The 15,107-nt window shown below is 40.8% G+C and overlaps 1 protein-coding gene across 1 annotated transcript in view; it reads right to left on the reverse strand.

Annotated features, from left to right (window-relative positions):
• Positions 1–15,107, reverse strand: part of PCSK2 (proprotein convertase subtilisin/kexin type 2) — a 100,075-nt gene that overhangs the window by 48,745 nt on the left and 36,223 nt on the right. The window contains exons 3-4 of the mRNA XM_071582096.1: positions 1,587–1,700; positions 152–260 (exon numbers count right to left, since the gene is read on the reverse strand). Of these exons, the coding sequence (XP_071438197.1) occupies positions 152–260; positions 1,587–1,700 (223 nt within the window). The remainder of the gene's footprint in view (positions 1–151; positions 261–1,586; positions 1,701–15,107) is intronic.

Consider the following 15,107-nt stretch of genomic DNA (forward strand, 5'->3'; position numbering starts at 1 on the left):
TATTTTCCCTGAAGATCTCAAAAGTCTTTATGGAGGCTGATAGTCTCACCACTATAAGCAATTCATTATTACCTTTCAATCTTTTTTTTGACTTGGACTACATGAAAAAAAGCTACTTAAAATATGAAATGAGCACTCAGTCTTCACTTACCATCATCCATAATTCCTATGGTTACTCCCTTCCCTGTGTATCCCAGCTCCCACGCTTCAGCTACATTAAGGTCAAGGCCAGGAGTCCCATCTGCTTGACCAGTGTTAATCTAATAACATCAGTGAAAAGAAAAAGAGCTTTTTTTACTTGACTGACAGATTCCCACAGCCACAGAATTTTTCTTTATGTCTTTGCATGTATCTTTGGTATGAAAAAACAGATCCCATTTGTTTTGGAGTACATATCTTTACACAACCATATCTGCTGCAATAATGCAACTGCAAAAAAACCCCTAAATAACCCACTACTGGGTAAATTCAATTCTTTGTGGTTTATAAGATTTGGTTAGACACTGAATCTTTTGGACCCCAAACCAGGACTTTTCTACTTAAGCTTGTGGGTCAATCCAGACAGGTGGATTTTACAGATAACTCTTTTATGAGCAAAAAAAAATACTTTTTTCTTGAAAGCAAGAATTCTATTGAATGGCTTCCTAAATTTTTGTTATTTTTATCACTGCAACATTTTGATTAAGCACCAGAAAAAAAGTAAACTAATGTACACTTCATTTTATCAACTTATCAAGGATAAAATCCCATCCATGCTATTGTGCCCCCACTCATCTGAAAACATCTTCCTTAGGAAAAATCCCACAGCCCTATTAGCTGGATTCATAATACATAAGAAAAGGATTAAGAGGAAGGAGAACAAGAAACATTTCTCCTTCACACAAAGACCTTTCTTAAGTCAACAAGGCAGTACTGTATTTATTAAGTATTTCATCATAAACAGATTACATTATTAAAATTGACCAGAATTACTTTATCAACTTCTTAAACAGAAAAATCATTTTAATAGACTCGTAGAATTTTACTTTCACATAAAAATATCATTTCTGTTTTAAGACTAAAGACTTCTCCCTATGAAATATGACACACTAAAAAGGAAACAATTTAGAAAAATATTAATTTCTTTTGACACTGGCTTAAGCCAAAATTCATCATTTTTCAGCTGTTCTGATTCTGACAGAAGTATATCAATTAAGATTCAACTTCCCATAAGAAAAGAAAAACCTCAATTTTTGCTAGTCAAGACATCAGAACGTTTTCTGTCTGTAACAGTATTTTACCTGCCAACAGCTCAAAGACATGATTCATATGCTGGGGCAAGGGCCTCATCAGCAGACCAGGAATGCCCACAGAACATCAATACAGTTCTCTTTCAAGCCTTCTTTCCACTGACTGAAATGAAATTTCTCTTTTGAAATGTGCTGGGTCTTCCCAGTATAAAAAAAGTACAATTAAAAATAACAGAGGCTTGGATCCATTCCCAAGTCCTCATGGTGGAGGTGGAAAGAACTCTTGTAAAACACTGTAACAGCACAGAATGGCTGATTATTTAATTATGAGCACTGTGATCTTCTTCCCAAACTTACCAGGTACCATTGCTTCGTAAATAAAGGGTCGTTCATGTTGATGTCGATGTCATTGATGTCTCTGTATCCTCTCTTCCTCCTGCTGAAGCCCTCCTGTTGCACAGCTTTCCTCACCTGAAAGGGTTAATTTTTACATTTTTTTAGCTCAACGTTCTTGACCATGAAGCTTTTTTAACCTTTCTTTCACGAGAGATAAGGCTTATGAAGTCACACGACTTGTCTCTGTGTGATTTACTTGAAACTTCTAAACTGGTGACCAATTTCAGTCAAAATTCACAGAGGTAGAGAGCTCCAGGACTGCTACAACAGCTGTGAGGGGAAGAGACATCCAAAGTGCCTTACCTGGAGGAAAGTTAAAGCTGGAAAATGTTTTAGACATCAAACAATTGCCAAAAGAGCAAGCCCCTATCCAGGCATCATTATTATCATTGATCTTCTGCCATACTTTTATTTTTCATTGCCACCAAAACAGAAGTTAAATTATTTAACTAATTCCAAATATGTCACAGTTCCAAGGTGCAGACATTTGGTAAAATAAGGATGCAGGTCTCAAAAACACTTTTACTTGTTCAAATTTTTCTCCAGGGTATTATCAGAGAATTAGATAGCCTTTCCTACCAAAGAGGTTTGCTGGAATCTGGTGTCCTGTGCTTTCATCATACTCCTGAGGCTCTCAAAAACACATCTTGCAAACTGAACTACCTCCAGGGATTATCCCTGCAATAAGAGATATATAAGGACACAGCCAAGAAAAACTATATGGCCACTAAACTGAACAAAGTGGCTACAATGTAAGATACAAAAACACAGGTTATGAAACACAAATAGCCCTCGGGGGGTTTTTTTAATCTTTTTCTTTATGCACAGAAAATCCACAAAAATATTTAAGTAAGCACTGTATAAAATAAAAAAGCTAGACACACAAATATCTTCTGAGACAGGAATTTCAAATGTCAGGCCACAATCACCTTATTTGTAGCCACGGAAAAGAGTATTCCTAAAGGATTATAACTGAAGTTGTAACGTGCTAACGTACTCACAGACCTTGTAGAAGTGCTGTCAAGTTTGGCATAATCATTTTGTACTTTAGCCTAACACCTGAAAATAAAATAGGACGAAGAATCCCAGCATTAAATGAAAAAAAATAAAAAGCAAAAAAATCGAGCCTTCTTGATTGAAGTGGAATGCTTAGAACCATAAACTGAGTACACCTTGAGGTGCAGCAAGAAGGCAGTAAGACCCCTAACATTTCCTTAGGCATGTTCTGGAAAAGAATGCATAGTTATTAAATAAATCTAATAACCCAGAGAACCTTTTCTACCTTTGTGGCTTTGGCATTTCTGATTAAAAATGCGTATACAGAAGTTATACTGCTGTGTTACAGCAACTCATATACACACTGTCAGTCAAAATCAACAGAGGAGAAATTCATCCAAAGGCTAAATCTGATCTTAGGTCAGTTGAGTCATTCTTGGAGGTGTCTGTCTGTCTCCATTAATTAAAGGCAGTGCTCAGTGAAGTACCTGAGGCAGAGATTAAACTGGGATCTAACTTATGGGGGCTAAAAGCTATAGCATAACCCCAAAAACTTAGTATCAATTCACAGTGAGCAGAAAGGGGCACAGCATGCCCTGGAAAGTCAAATGTTTCTAACAATCTACTTGTATGAATTTTAACTCCTTAGCTAAAAGTAACGAATGGTAAAATACTGAATTTGTTAGTGCTTTCATTTACATGTGTGTTCCCACTACTTGTGCAGGTTCATTAAAAGTGCAGCAGACTGAAAGTAAAGAGAAAACCTAACACAAAAGGAGCTGGAAAGAGGACAGTGACTAAGCAGGACCCATCCTGGGTGTGTTCAGTGGCACCAGGTAGCTGTACAGAGTAAAGTGAGGTGTAAGCACAGTGTTTGATCATAGAATCATAGAATCATAGAATCATAGAATCGATTGGGTTGGAAAAGACCTCCGAGATCATCGAGTCCAATCCTTGGTCCAACTTCAGTCCATTTACCAGATCATGGCACTCAGTGATGTCCAATCTCAGTTTAAAAACCTCCAGGGATGGGGAATCTACCACCTGTCTGGGCAGCCCATTCCAATGCCTGATTACCCTCTCTGGAAAGAATTTTTTTTCTGATCTCCAACTTAAATTTCCCCTGGCAGAGCTTAAGCCTGTGCCCCCTTGTCCTATTGCTGAGTGCCTGGGAGAAGAGACCAGCCCCCACCTGGCTAGAACTTCCCTTCAGGTAGTTCTAGACAGTGCTGAGGTCACCTCTGAGCCTCCTCTTCTCCAGGCTAAACACCCCCAGCTCCCTCAGCCTCTCCCCATAGGACTTGATCCCTCTGAGATGAGGCTCAGTGATGCCATGGAGACAACAGAGCAATCACCTGTCATTCTGCCTCCCTTCCTTCCCACCCTTGCCTCTCTGCTTGCCACTGCAAACCCCAAGCTGTCACCACAGAACAGAATTAGGAACAGAATCCAACCCTCACCCAGGAGGATGCCAGAGAAAAAGATTCCATGTGTTGCTGCTCCCACGCGGGTTTGCTGGCTCTGCAGGACCTGCTGCATTCAGGCACTGAATTAGGAGTCAGTACAAAAGGATTTCTCTTAATTAAAAAGCAATGCTGCAGAGCCCTGGCTTGTCTTTAAGACAACCTGGAGGAAGAGGGGGAGCAATGTGCAAAAATAGTACAGGCTGGTTTCCCTCTTCAGGTTCATCTCATTTGTCTGATTTGTTCCATCTTCACAATAGAATATAATTTACTTTCATATTATATTACATTATAACTTCCTGAGACAAGGAAATATACCACTCAAAGAGCTATAACCTCCTCTAAACTGAAACCACTCTGCAGGCTGTTTTCTGAACGTTTTGCTCAGAGAAAGGGCATACAGGATGTCACCATCCACAGACAAGCAATCTCTGAAACTCTGGACCCTCTTTTTCACTACAGAGACAAGGGGGTTGTCCTCACATTTGCAGATAAATCAAATCCAAATCACACAATCAAGTCCAGAAAATGAAATGAGTTGAGAAGTTTGGGTAAGATCCTGGCAGCTTCTTACATTCACTATGAATTGTCTCATCAGTTGCCTTGTAGGAAGATCTTGGCCAGCATGAGGTAAGAACTTGCCTTTCTCCTCATGATGATGTGTATAGAAAGAATAATCTCAAGAACAGTAACATCCATATACTCCAGGAAAAAAAAAAGATTCACAAAGAATAAAGTTGGAAAACAATACTGCAAATCCAATGATCTGAGTGGAAAACTGCCCATTTAGGTGTGCAAACAGCTGGCTCAGTAAAATCCTTGTCTTTTCACCAACTGGGTGTCAACATTAGAAAAATGCTGGTTTTCCATCAAGCATCTGACTCTGCTTCTATTTTAGGTTTTATTCTTAAAGAAAAGCAGGTCTCCCCATGACATGAGTAACAGAAATGCATTAAGTACGACATCATGGATGAAACATTTCAAAAACACACACAAGAGAGAACATCTCTGCATGTCCAACACTAGGAAACCATTGGAAAACATTCACTTCTTGTAACAGCCATAATCCCATCTACTTGTGTGAAGTTTAGAGCTGCATCCAGTCCTCAGCCCTATGCACAAAGACAACCTCATGCCATCTTTTAAATCCTTGTTTCTTTAACTGAAGCAGGAAAAACAGCATCCATGAGCCAGGCTTCTGATAATAGTCTCTAAATGATTTGAGCCTGTGAAGCATGATACTTATTACAGCCTAGTGAAGCAAAAAGATTTTCTTACTAAAATAGCAGGAATTTTACCATCTCAAAATTAGGCTTATTTATCTACGATAACAGCCTTTTGTTTACTTCATTCTTAATTAGTTTATCCCTTTTTCATTAGAATACAGGATTAAGTAGAGTCCAGAATCTGAATATCTGCTTTATTAGCATAGGACTGAATAATGAAAAAGTTAGTAGCTGTGTTTTAAGCAGACTGAAGGTCATGTATCAAAGAAGGTAGCCCATGGATGATAAGATCCTTACAAGGAAAAAAGGTTCAAGTATTGATTTTTAATATACTTGTACTTATGCATGGTGCATAAAGTCACTTGGATGATAATAAACCAGCAGGATACTGATGCAGAACAAATTAGCAAAATAATCAATTGACTGCAGTACTGCTCTGGGAGGGCCAGAAACCACAGCACTCTAACTGTGCTCTCTGCTCCCATGAATGCCAAGATAATCAGCTCCTCGTTTTGATGGAACAGGGTTAATTGTACTGGTGAGCTCCTGCAGTTAAATGACTCTGTTATACTGAGCATAAATGACAGATTTAGTAAATTATACCAGTGAGTGTACAAAAATGGAACAGTACACACAACCCCAACCTCAAAAATCAAGAATTTCAGAACAGGAGAATTTGGGCCAAATTCCAGAGGAAGAAGGCAGTGCCAACCGATGACATCCAGTAGGCATCTTGGAGATTTTTTAGAAAAACCCAAAGACATAGCAGTGAGTTGATCAACCAAGGGAAGCCACAGTTCTTTATTCTCTAAAGCCTTAGAGTCAGCACAGGTCTGTTCCTGAAGGTGAAATTAGAAACTGTATTTTTGAAGAATTCAGGCTGGTACTTGGAATTAGGCCCCAAAAACTGAAGTGAAGATCAACATCCCTTGAAAGTGGTTTGGAACAGTGTGTCAGGTGCATCAAGGCATTGTCAAATAAACCACCTTCAGGTAGCAGAAACCCATCCTGACTGTTGATGTCATTAATTCCTGATAGCTAAAGAAACATAGCAACAACAGAGACAGGAAGAGAAATTCAAGAGAGCCAGTGATCTTAAAAAGTAATGAGAATGGGACACCATGTGCATACAACAGCTTTTTGGGGCATTATCCATAAATGACATCACTCTGCTCCGAAACCCCATGCAGAGTTAATGAGTGTCTTTTGCATCTCTTATTTCTTTCTAAGTAAACACAAAGACATTTAGTTTTTTTAATCCACTCCATCCACATAAAAGAGAAGTATATATTAGGGAAATTCAGTGTCAGAGAGCAGCACCCATCTCACATTCTGCATTTCTGTTAAAGCCACGAAGTAACCGAGTTTTATGTGACGTTCCACCACAAAATTAAAGGAAAAACACTGAAGCTCATCACTAACAAAAAAAGAAGTACAGATCTACTTGAACTGTAACTAAAGTCAGATGAACCGAGCCAGACTGAATCACTTTGAAATGGCAGTGGGGACAGCTCATTTCTATAAATGAACCAATAACCTGGGGTGGTGAAGCTGCTAAACTCCATCCAGCCATGGCAACACAGAAAATTGATGCCTTTTGTCGTGACATAGCTGGATCCATCTGCTTGATTTCCAGTTTTCTGAGCCTGTTTCATGGCCCAGAAAGAACGAGCAGGGTTGTCCGGGGGCTTGTGACTGTCACTGACCATCCAACACTTACTAATCAAATGACAACTGTTCCTCTTAAGCAAGCTAATGACTTTCAAAGGCTCTCATGGATCTCTCCCCACCTAGCAACTGCTAAACATGGATGTTTCTGGAGAATTATTCCTAAGCGTCTCCAAGTGCCTCTTCTCCCAGTCTCCATTAATCCCTGAGGAGTGTTCGGTACAGGAACTTTTGCCTCAGGGTACCCTGCCCCTCCTTGGCAGGTGCAATTAGAGCCACTACAGCAGACATGTAACAGCTGTTAAAGCACAAGTCCACAAGTCCTTAGAAACTTCAAAGTTTATCAACACAACCTTCCCCACCACTCCTAAGCAAAGGACAGAAGAATAATTTTTTTTTTCATTTTAAAGATTTCATGAAAGCAAAAATATTTCTCTTTTCATAAAATATCACTCTTGTTTCATAGACTTTTGAATGGCTATTTTCATAATGACAAGCATAGACAGCATGTGAACTGTGCTGATTTCTAGGAAAAGTAATGTCCCCTTAAAATAGATCCCTTTTTCACTGTTTTTAGCCATCCCTCTACCTTGCTGTCACTTTTTTGTTTTGTTATTACTTGCAACAGAGTGACTGGATATGAGGGACCTGCTGGGGGTGGTTTTGCTTATTACATGTGGGATGTTCTGGACCAATTCCAGTTTTCCACTTTCCCTACCCAGTCCCATTTGACTGCCCAAACACTTCCAAGGTTACACAGACCATCAGCAGATACTAAAGTCTCTGGACACTTAAGCTGTCCCCAGTCATCCCTCTTGCCATGTCTTCTCATTTTTATTTGCCTTCAACTTGTGTTGTTTGAACTTTATCTCCTTCTCTCTGGACTTGGTATTGCAAAATGTCACACTTCCAAGTGAACAGAGCAGGGACAAAACATTGCACCACGAACTCTAACAAAAGATTGGTTGATTGCATTCCACGGGAAATCCTGGTGTAGCTGGGACTGCTCATTAACTTCTCTGCAAAAATCACAGAAAATTGTAACACCAGAGTTACAGCCATTTAGGAAACTGCCCCAGAAGTTCATCACCAATCAGACAATAGTAAAATGTGAAGCTGAACAGCCTGAGCTCAAAGGTCCCACTCAAGCAATTAACCTTTTGTGATGGAAACACAATTTAAGGGACTGTGGTTTCAACCAAGTTCATATGTTTTTAAAACAAGTTCCGAAGAACTGACTTGTTTCTGCCTTATTTTGTGACCTTTTGTTTTCCTGATAATAGTTCAGTGCTTGGTAAATAAGGAGCTTTCAAAAGTAAAAGAAGGGGAAAAGAAATCAATATTTTTGTCCATTTAGCAGGCCTCTCACAGTTCAGTGACATTCAGGAAGCAGTGAGTAAAGAGACAAGGAATCAATGTGTAAGAGGAGGCTGCAGATCATATTCAACCTGCTCAGCTAAGCAATCAATAGCTCCTCCAGCTTTTACTTGGAAATGCAACTGAGCTGTTCAGGCTGCAATGTAAAATGAATGCTGAGCATGGATGGGCTGTGATGGAGAATGCCAATCTGATAAATCCAGAAATTCTCACAGGATCATGCCCTCTTTGACAACATTTCTTCGCTCATAGGATAGAACTTATTAAGGGGAAAGACTGAGATAAAGCCCTGGATATCTTGGTATGCAGTGCACTGCCTCAAGAACAAGCTTCACACCTCTGCTCTCTCCTCAGTTTGGCAGGAGGGACATGTCAGGATCTGCACTATCACAGGTACTGGCTGTTCTAGGAACTCTGCTTCCAAGGTTTTTTTCAATGCTTAGATGAACCAATATGAAAGCAGGAGCATTTCTGAACTCTTGTTTCCAGAGGAATGAAAACTTGCTTCTTATTCTATATAATGACAGAAGAGATGAAGTAATTTATATTTCAAAAAATATCTTACTGCAAGATAGCAGAACAGTTAGTTACAAAATCAACGACTTCTGTAAGAAATAAATGCCCTGGAGATGGGTTATAACCACATGCATTAGTCTCTCCAGTAGATCTGGAGAGACTGCAAACCACAGGAACATTTTATCAGCAGCTTGTGGGTAAATTTTGCACTTTGCTGTCTCACCAGTTACATGGGTCACACAGATCACCCTCTCCAAATCAATCAGAACAACCACCCTCAGTGAGGGTACAAACAACAGCATGCCTGGTGACAGAAAATTGGGCCTCATGCATGCAGGGCATTATCAACTGCAGAGCCTCCCTTCTTAGCTGCCAAATTGTTTCTGCAAGTCAGCCTTCCCTTCTCTTACATCCCTTTGCCAAGACATGCCTTTCCTAAATCATTGCATTTGGACAAACCCCCCCTGCCTTCTTCTTCTTCCTCAACTGTAAAAGTCTTCTCATGAAGTGATTTTTACTTATAACAAAGGTCACCACCAACCTTTGAGGTGATAATCAAAGTAGGTCTGAGTTATATTTGCAGCCTCTCTGTGGTATAAAAGGGTTTTAGTTTAAATGAAAATCAGGCCCGGCTCACTTTTAACATTTCAAACCTTTTGGCTATATCTGTGCAGTACGAAGAAGAAAGGTGCTAACATGATGCTGACCCTTCTAATTTAATTATTCTCTCTCTCATTTGTCCATTTGTACTGTTTTTTATACTCCTGGGCAGTTTTCCAGCAAAGGACTTCCCTCCTATTCCACAGCAGCTCATGGGTCCTACAAGGAGACATGTACTACAGAGTCCATCTTTATATAAGCTCCATTTTAAAGATTTCATTATTACAGTTGCTGCTTCCACATAAGCAATGAACATCTGATACATCCCTAGAGAACAGGAGTGCTCACAGGCTAAAACCTCCTCTAACTCTGTTGGTTTTTAGCTAATTTATTTCACGAAGCAAGTCTCTGGATAAGGGGAGACTGTGAGAAAATATCACTTGGAGAAAAATCTGCTCAGTTTGGTTTGTTAGGGAGGACTCAACTGACAGCTAAAATTACACTTCTTGTTGAAATGTACCTTCAACTCACTCTAACATGGAAGAGATTTCTTGTAAATGTGTGAGTATTTGTGCCAATGCCCAAACGCATTTGGAGTCATATAACGTCATTTGTAGCAGCTTTACCTCTAACTTCATGTATTTAATTTCCTTTCTAAAGATGCCAGTTTGCTCTACAGGCATTAAGTTTAAGTGTACTCCATATGGACAGACTGGAAGTGCCCTGCAATACACCTGTGTTATGCATCACCACTTAGGGAGTCAGCAGAGGATGAGACCTTAAATTAAGCCTGCAGGATGCGCTGAAAATAGACCCCCTGGCCTCTAAAGTGATTCTGCACTTAAAAGCTGTTTTCTGTCCTGTGCTATAACTCATCATACTTCCATTTCATTCTCCCCAGCCTCCTTCCCACTCAAATGTCACCTAATAGCTCATCACTTGCCTTGAAACATCTGCTTGGAAAAACAGAACATGCATTTTCTGCCACGGAATTACTAGCACGGATTATCCCCTCTCATGTTACAGGGAATACTCCGCAATGTCACACTTGTTGAAGAGCTGCAGGTTGCTCTATCCTCTATGTCATTTATTTCTGTCCTCCTCTTCTAAACACCTTCTGTGTCAAGAACACAAACTTTTTTCTATAGCTGCCCCCAAAGCCCAGTGACAGCATTGAGTCCAGGAGCCGTCTGGGACTCCCCTCATGCTGTGGGGCTTAGCATAAAAGTTTATTTCAGCTTCCCCTGCTCCTTCTGGATCCAGTTGTAGTGAAGTATTTTCACACAAAATTGTTGCCAGAATCTCAGCTAAAGAGCAGTTTCTCAGAATAAAAATGGTATCATGCCTCTAGGAGGGAAGGCGGGCAGGCTAATGTCAGTACTACTGTCCTACATGCAGGAGATGAATCAAGTTGAAAATCAATCTGATGTAAATTAATTTAAGGAAGTCTGAATTAAAAGAGTTATTTGAAACTGGCTCAAAACCTGCAATCAGCAAAGAAAAGGCTGGCTTCATTCATGCAGAATCCAAGCTTTCTCAAAATTGGTTTCAGGAAAGGTGCAAGTGCCTTTTGATCTTGTTTTCCTGGCTGCAACCCTGTGAGTGCCCTACAGAACACAATTCTTGTCTTTTGTAACCTCTTCTGCACCTCCATTGCTCAATACAGTTTTTCCTTTCCCTGGTTCTTCTGCTCTGAGAGCAAATGGTGCAGTTTGAAACTGGGGAGAACACCTCCCAAAAAGGCACCTGTTTGGGCTGATGTGGAAGGGAGCAGCTCTGCACAGGGAGAGGAGGACACCACCAACAGCCACAGACTCTTCCTGCAGCAGCTCCTGCAGCCTCTGCTCTGACTTAGATCCCCATCACCACGCCTAGAGGTTGCTAGCATGGATTACTGCCCACTGCTGTCAACACCTCCCAGCCAGGTGGTAATGACATCTGCACAAGGCCCACTTAGCTTTAATAAAAAACAAAGCCTGCTTTGACAAAGCTGCCTGCCTGGAGTGATACAGCAACAGCTGCCAAAAAACTCTAAGCTTATTCTAATATTTCAAACCTGTAATACTTAAATGTCACTGCCCACAGGAGTGGTAGTGACATATTAGTGAGCCTTTGTTGTCCATTTTTAACACCTTCAGAGCTCTGTTGCTACCACAGTGGAGATGAGATATGGAATGCAAGCCACTGATCTTCCTAAAGTGCTGTCTGGTGGGAACTACATGGGCTGTACAATGTCTTCTCTCAGGAAATTTCATAACTAGAAGCCAGACACTAAACAGAAGCCAATCTTATGACAGAGGGGAAACTGCAATTATGCTGCTGCTCACATCCACGTATCTGCTCATGGACCCAACAGCAGAGGAGCTGTTTATAGCACAGCTATTTCTTTATTCTATTACCATAAATACACTGGACAGAAAAGACACAGGAGCTTGCTCCCAAGCTTGCCTTTCTCAGCCCAGTAGAAAGCAAGTGATGATTTATATTGATCAGGCTGTGCAGGTTGCAATTGCACTTTTGCAGTCCCTACATTCAGAGGTTTATGGATCCCCATCACACAACACATTAATAAAATCAGCAGAGGTTTATGTATCACTGCTGCACAGCACTGGGTTTGCAGAGTAGAGCTGCCAGGGACAGGCCATCTGCCACACAGGAAGCATCAAAACAGAACTGTTTCTAGAGAACAATTTCTGTATTAAGGGGAAAGGTAGATAAAAAACAAGGAATAAGAGATTGGTTTGCAAAAAGGAAAGAAACAGCTGATGTTCCATTGTTCTGGCCTTCCTCCAAATCAGTTTTTAATTTGGTACTTTCAAAGGACTGTCCTTGATCCTTGTCAAGACAATCAGAATCTTTAATTTTAATCTTCAAATGTTGTCTTCCAGTTCCAGCTTTGGAGCCTGCAGAGTGCAGTTGCAGAGCTCAAGGGTGCCCAGCACCACGGCAGTGAGCACAGCCAAGGCAGAGATACCCACACCAGGACACTCTCCCCACTTCATCCCAGACTCTGGTTGCCATCAAGAGGCAGAAGAGCATCCTTTTGCCCCTGAACTGCCCAGTGCTTGGCTTGGACAGCATATTGAACCCATATTCCCCCAGGCAAAGCTTACAGCTCTTTTCTTGACAACAGGGGCACCAGGTCATGAGCCATTTGGCAAAGGAATCACATCTGGTAATGGACTGTGGGCAGGAGACCTAACAGAGAGCAGTGGTGGGGTCAACAATGCAGGGAGAGATGAACAGAGCAAAAAAGGGCACAGAGAGAAAGAAAAACTTGTGAAACTAAGACAAATATTAATATGCCCAGTTTATTCCAGATAAAATTCTCCTCTGTGACAACACAGAAACAGGGCAAGGCCAGGCTGGATGAGGCTTTGAGCAGCCCTTTCTAGTGGGGGGAGATAGAACTAGATGATCTTTAAGGTCCCTGCCAACCCATTCTGTGATTCCAAGGCATGGAAGTGTGGTCTGAAAATTCTTTATGGGTTTTCTCAGCAGCCCCATTAGCAGAGAGGCTTTTTACATCCCTAGTCCATGTTCTCCAGTTGCCTGTCCTGCCTCCCTGCAAAGCATGTCTGCACAATTAAAATTATTTTCAAAAAATTTAGAAACAAAGAGGTTTCTGCCTTGATTTAAAGGGACCAAGTCATCCAAGTGGCTCAGATTTGTCACAAGCCCCTCTCTTTATCCACTGCCTGAAGCAATGAAAAGTGGCCCCTGAAGACTACAAAACTCATTATTAATTGCAGTTGCACGTGCACAAGGCAGGGATTTTGGTACCAGAATTTTCTGTGGTTCCCACTGGGTCAGAGCACAGGCTGGTTTAAATGAAGTGATAAAATGATCATCCTGATGCAAATTCTTTGAACTATTGCTGCTTTTTTTGGCCAGGAATGAAGAAGTATCTTTTCAGTTCAGTTATTAGCATAAAATAATTAGACTTTGGGGTGTATTTTGGTCCCAGTGCACATACATAACTTGCATTAATATTAACAGGGATCTCTCTATTCACACATTGAAAGGAGCCTGTACCCCAAAGGACTGAGAAAGACTAAACCCTAAATATGTTTTTTGTTATCACTGAAGATTTCCACAGACTCCTGTAAACTGCTATTCTCATCATATACTTCTTTCCCTTCCTAGTTTATTTCCATTGAGACAAATGTTTAGCAAATCATGGAAGGAAATAATTTGCTCAGGATTCCCACAGCAGACAATCAAAAATTATCCATGCAAATTATATGGAAATTGCTCTTTGTGTCCAGACTTGGAGACCAAACTCACGTTACGGTTTCCACAGTGCAAAAATTTAACAGAAAAGCTTCATGAAATTGTATTTCTTTGGTATGAGAAGTGATGAATCTCTGGTTAATACTAACAGTGCCTACTGCACTGCACATTTAGGGGCTCTCCATAGTTCCAAAAAGGCAACGTTAACAAGAACTGAAGAAGTGGCTTGAGACTATTATAAATTCTCAGAAAACCAAAGGGAGTTTGGGGAAAATGAAGTACTACTGCAGAAGAACTGACTTCATGGCAGTTTGAAGAGATGCCGAGACTGGGATATAAAGTCCCACATATCTTGGGCCACTGCAGTTTGAAGAAGTGTAAAACATCCAGGGCTACATGACAGAATTATGGACTGGGCAAGCTGTCATCAACACAATGACATCAGAGATGATGCCCTCTCTTCTGGGCCTTCCCTTCAAGAGCTGTACCTACAAATGACCACCACAGAACTAAAATGACAATGAAGCACTGCCAAAGATACAGCAGAATTACCTAAGAGATGAAACTGCCCAAGTGTTGCCTCAAAATGTCACTTTGTGACACTGAGGGTAGCAGTAGCATTCTGCAAAACAAGGAAACCTGAAGAAAATCAGACAAAAAGCCCCTGGGTTCCGGAAAAGGACTGAAAAATTCCGTTCTCTCTACTGGGTAGGGCCTCTCATCATTCCTGACTTTCCTTTCAGGAAAAGTCAACCCAGTTTAAGTTATTGCCTCTTCTTTCATCTCACCACCCTGGACTGAATTGTAAATGAAATCAGGGAAATGCCCTAGCTTAGAAAGGGTTGGGTTTTTTGAAATGCAATCATATTCCCTATCCTAACACCAGCTATTCCTGCAACAAAAAAAAAGGTGTGAATGGTGTCAGAGGAACAAACACCAAGGATAGAAGAGGCAGCAATAATTTAACTCAGAAACACCAGAGAGAAAAAAAATCAGGTGAACCACCACAGTGGAACAACAGTGTACATTTGGTATTAAGCTTCTTGGCTGTGATTCAATTCTCCAGAAGTGCAAAAACCCAGGTTCCATCTCCTCTGGCCCAAGGGTAAATACAGACTCACTCCATTCATTTCAGTGAAATCACTTCAGATTTTCACTGCTGCAAATTGAAGAAATGTCTGTCTCTTGTGTTTAATACCATCCCTGTGAGGAAAAACACTGCTAAAAGCCTCCCTCCAGTTGAACTCAAGTTCAAACTTGTTGAACTTGTGAGGACAAATTATTATCCTTTGCTTCAGGGGAGAACACTTGTTTCTGAAGAAGTAAGCAAATTAGATACACAAGCCACTGGTGAGGAAAAGACACTCAGATACTGAGGGGGAAGGAGTAATCAGGGATGCCCA

The sequence above is a fragment of the Pithys albifrons genome, chromosome 2, assembly GCF_047495875.1.
Source record: "Pithys albifrons albifrons isolate INPA30051 chromosome 2, PitAlb_v1, whole genome shotgun sequence".
NCBI lineage: Eukaryota > Metazoa > Chordata > Aves > Passeriformes > Thamnophilidae > Pithys > Pithys albifrons.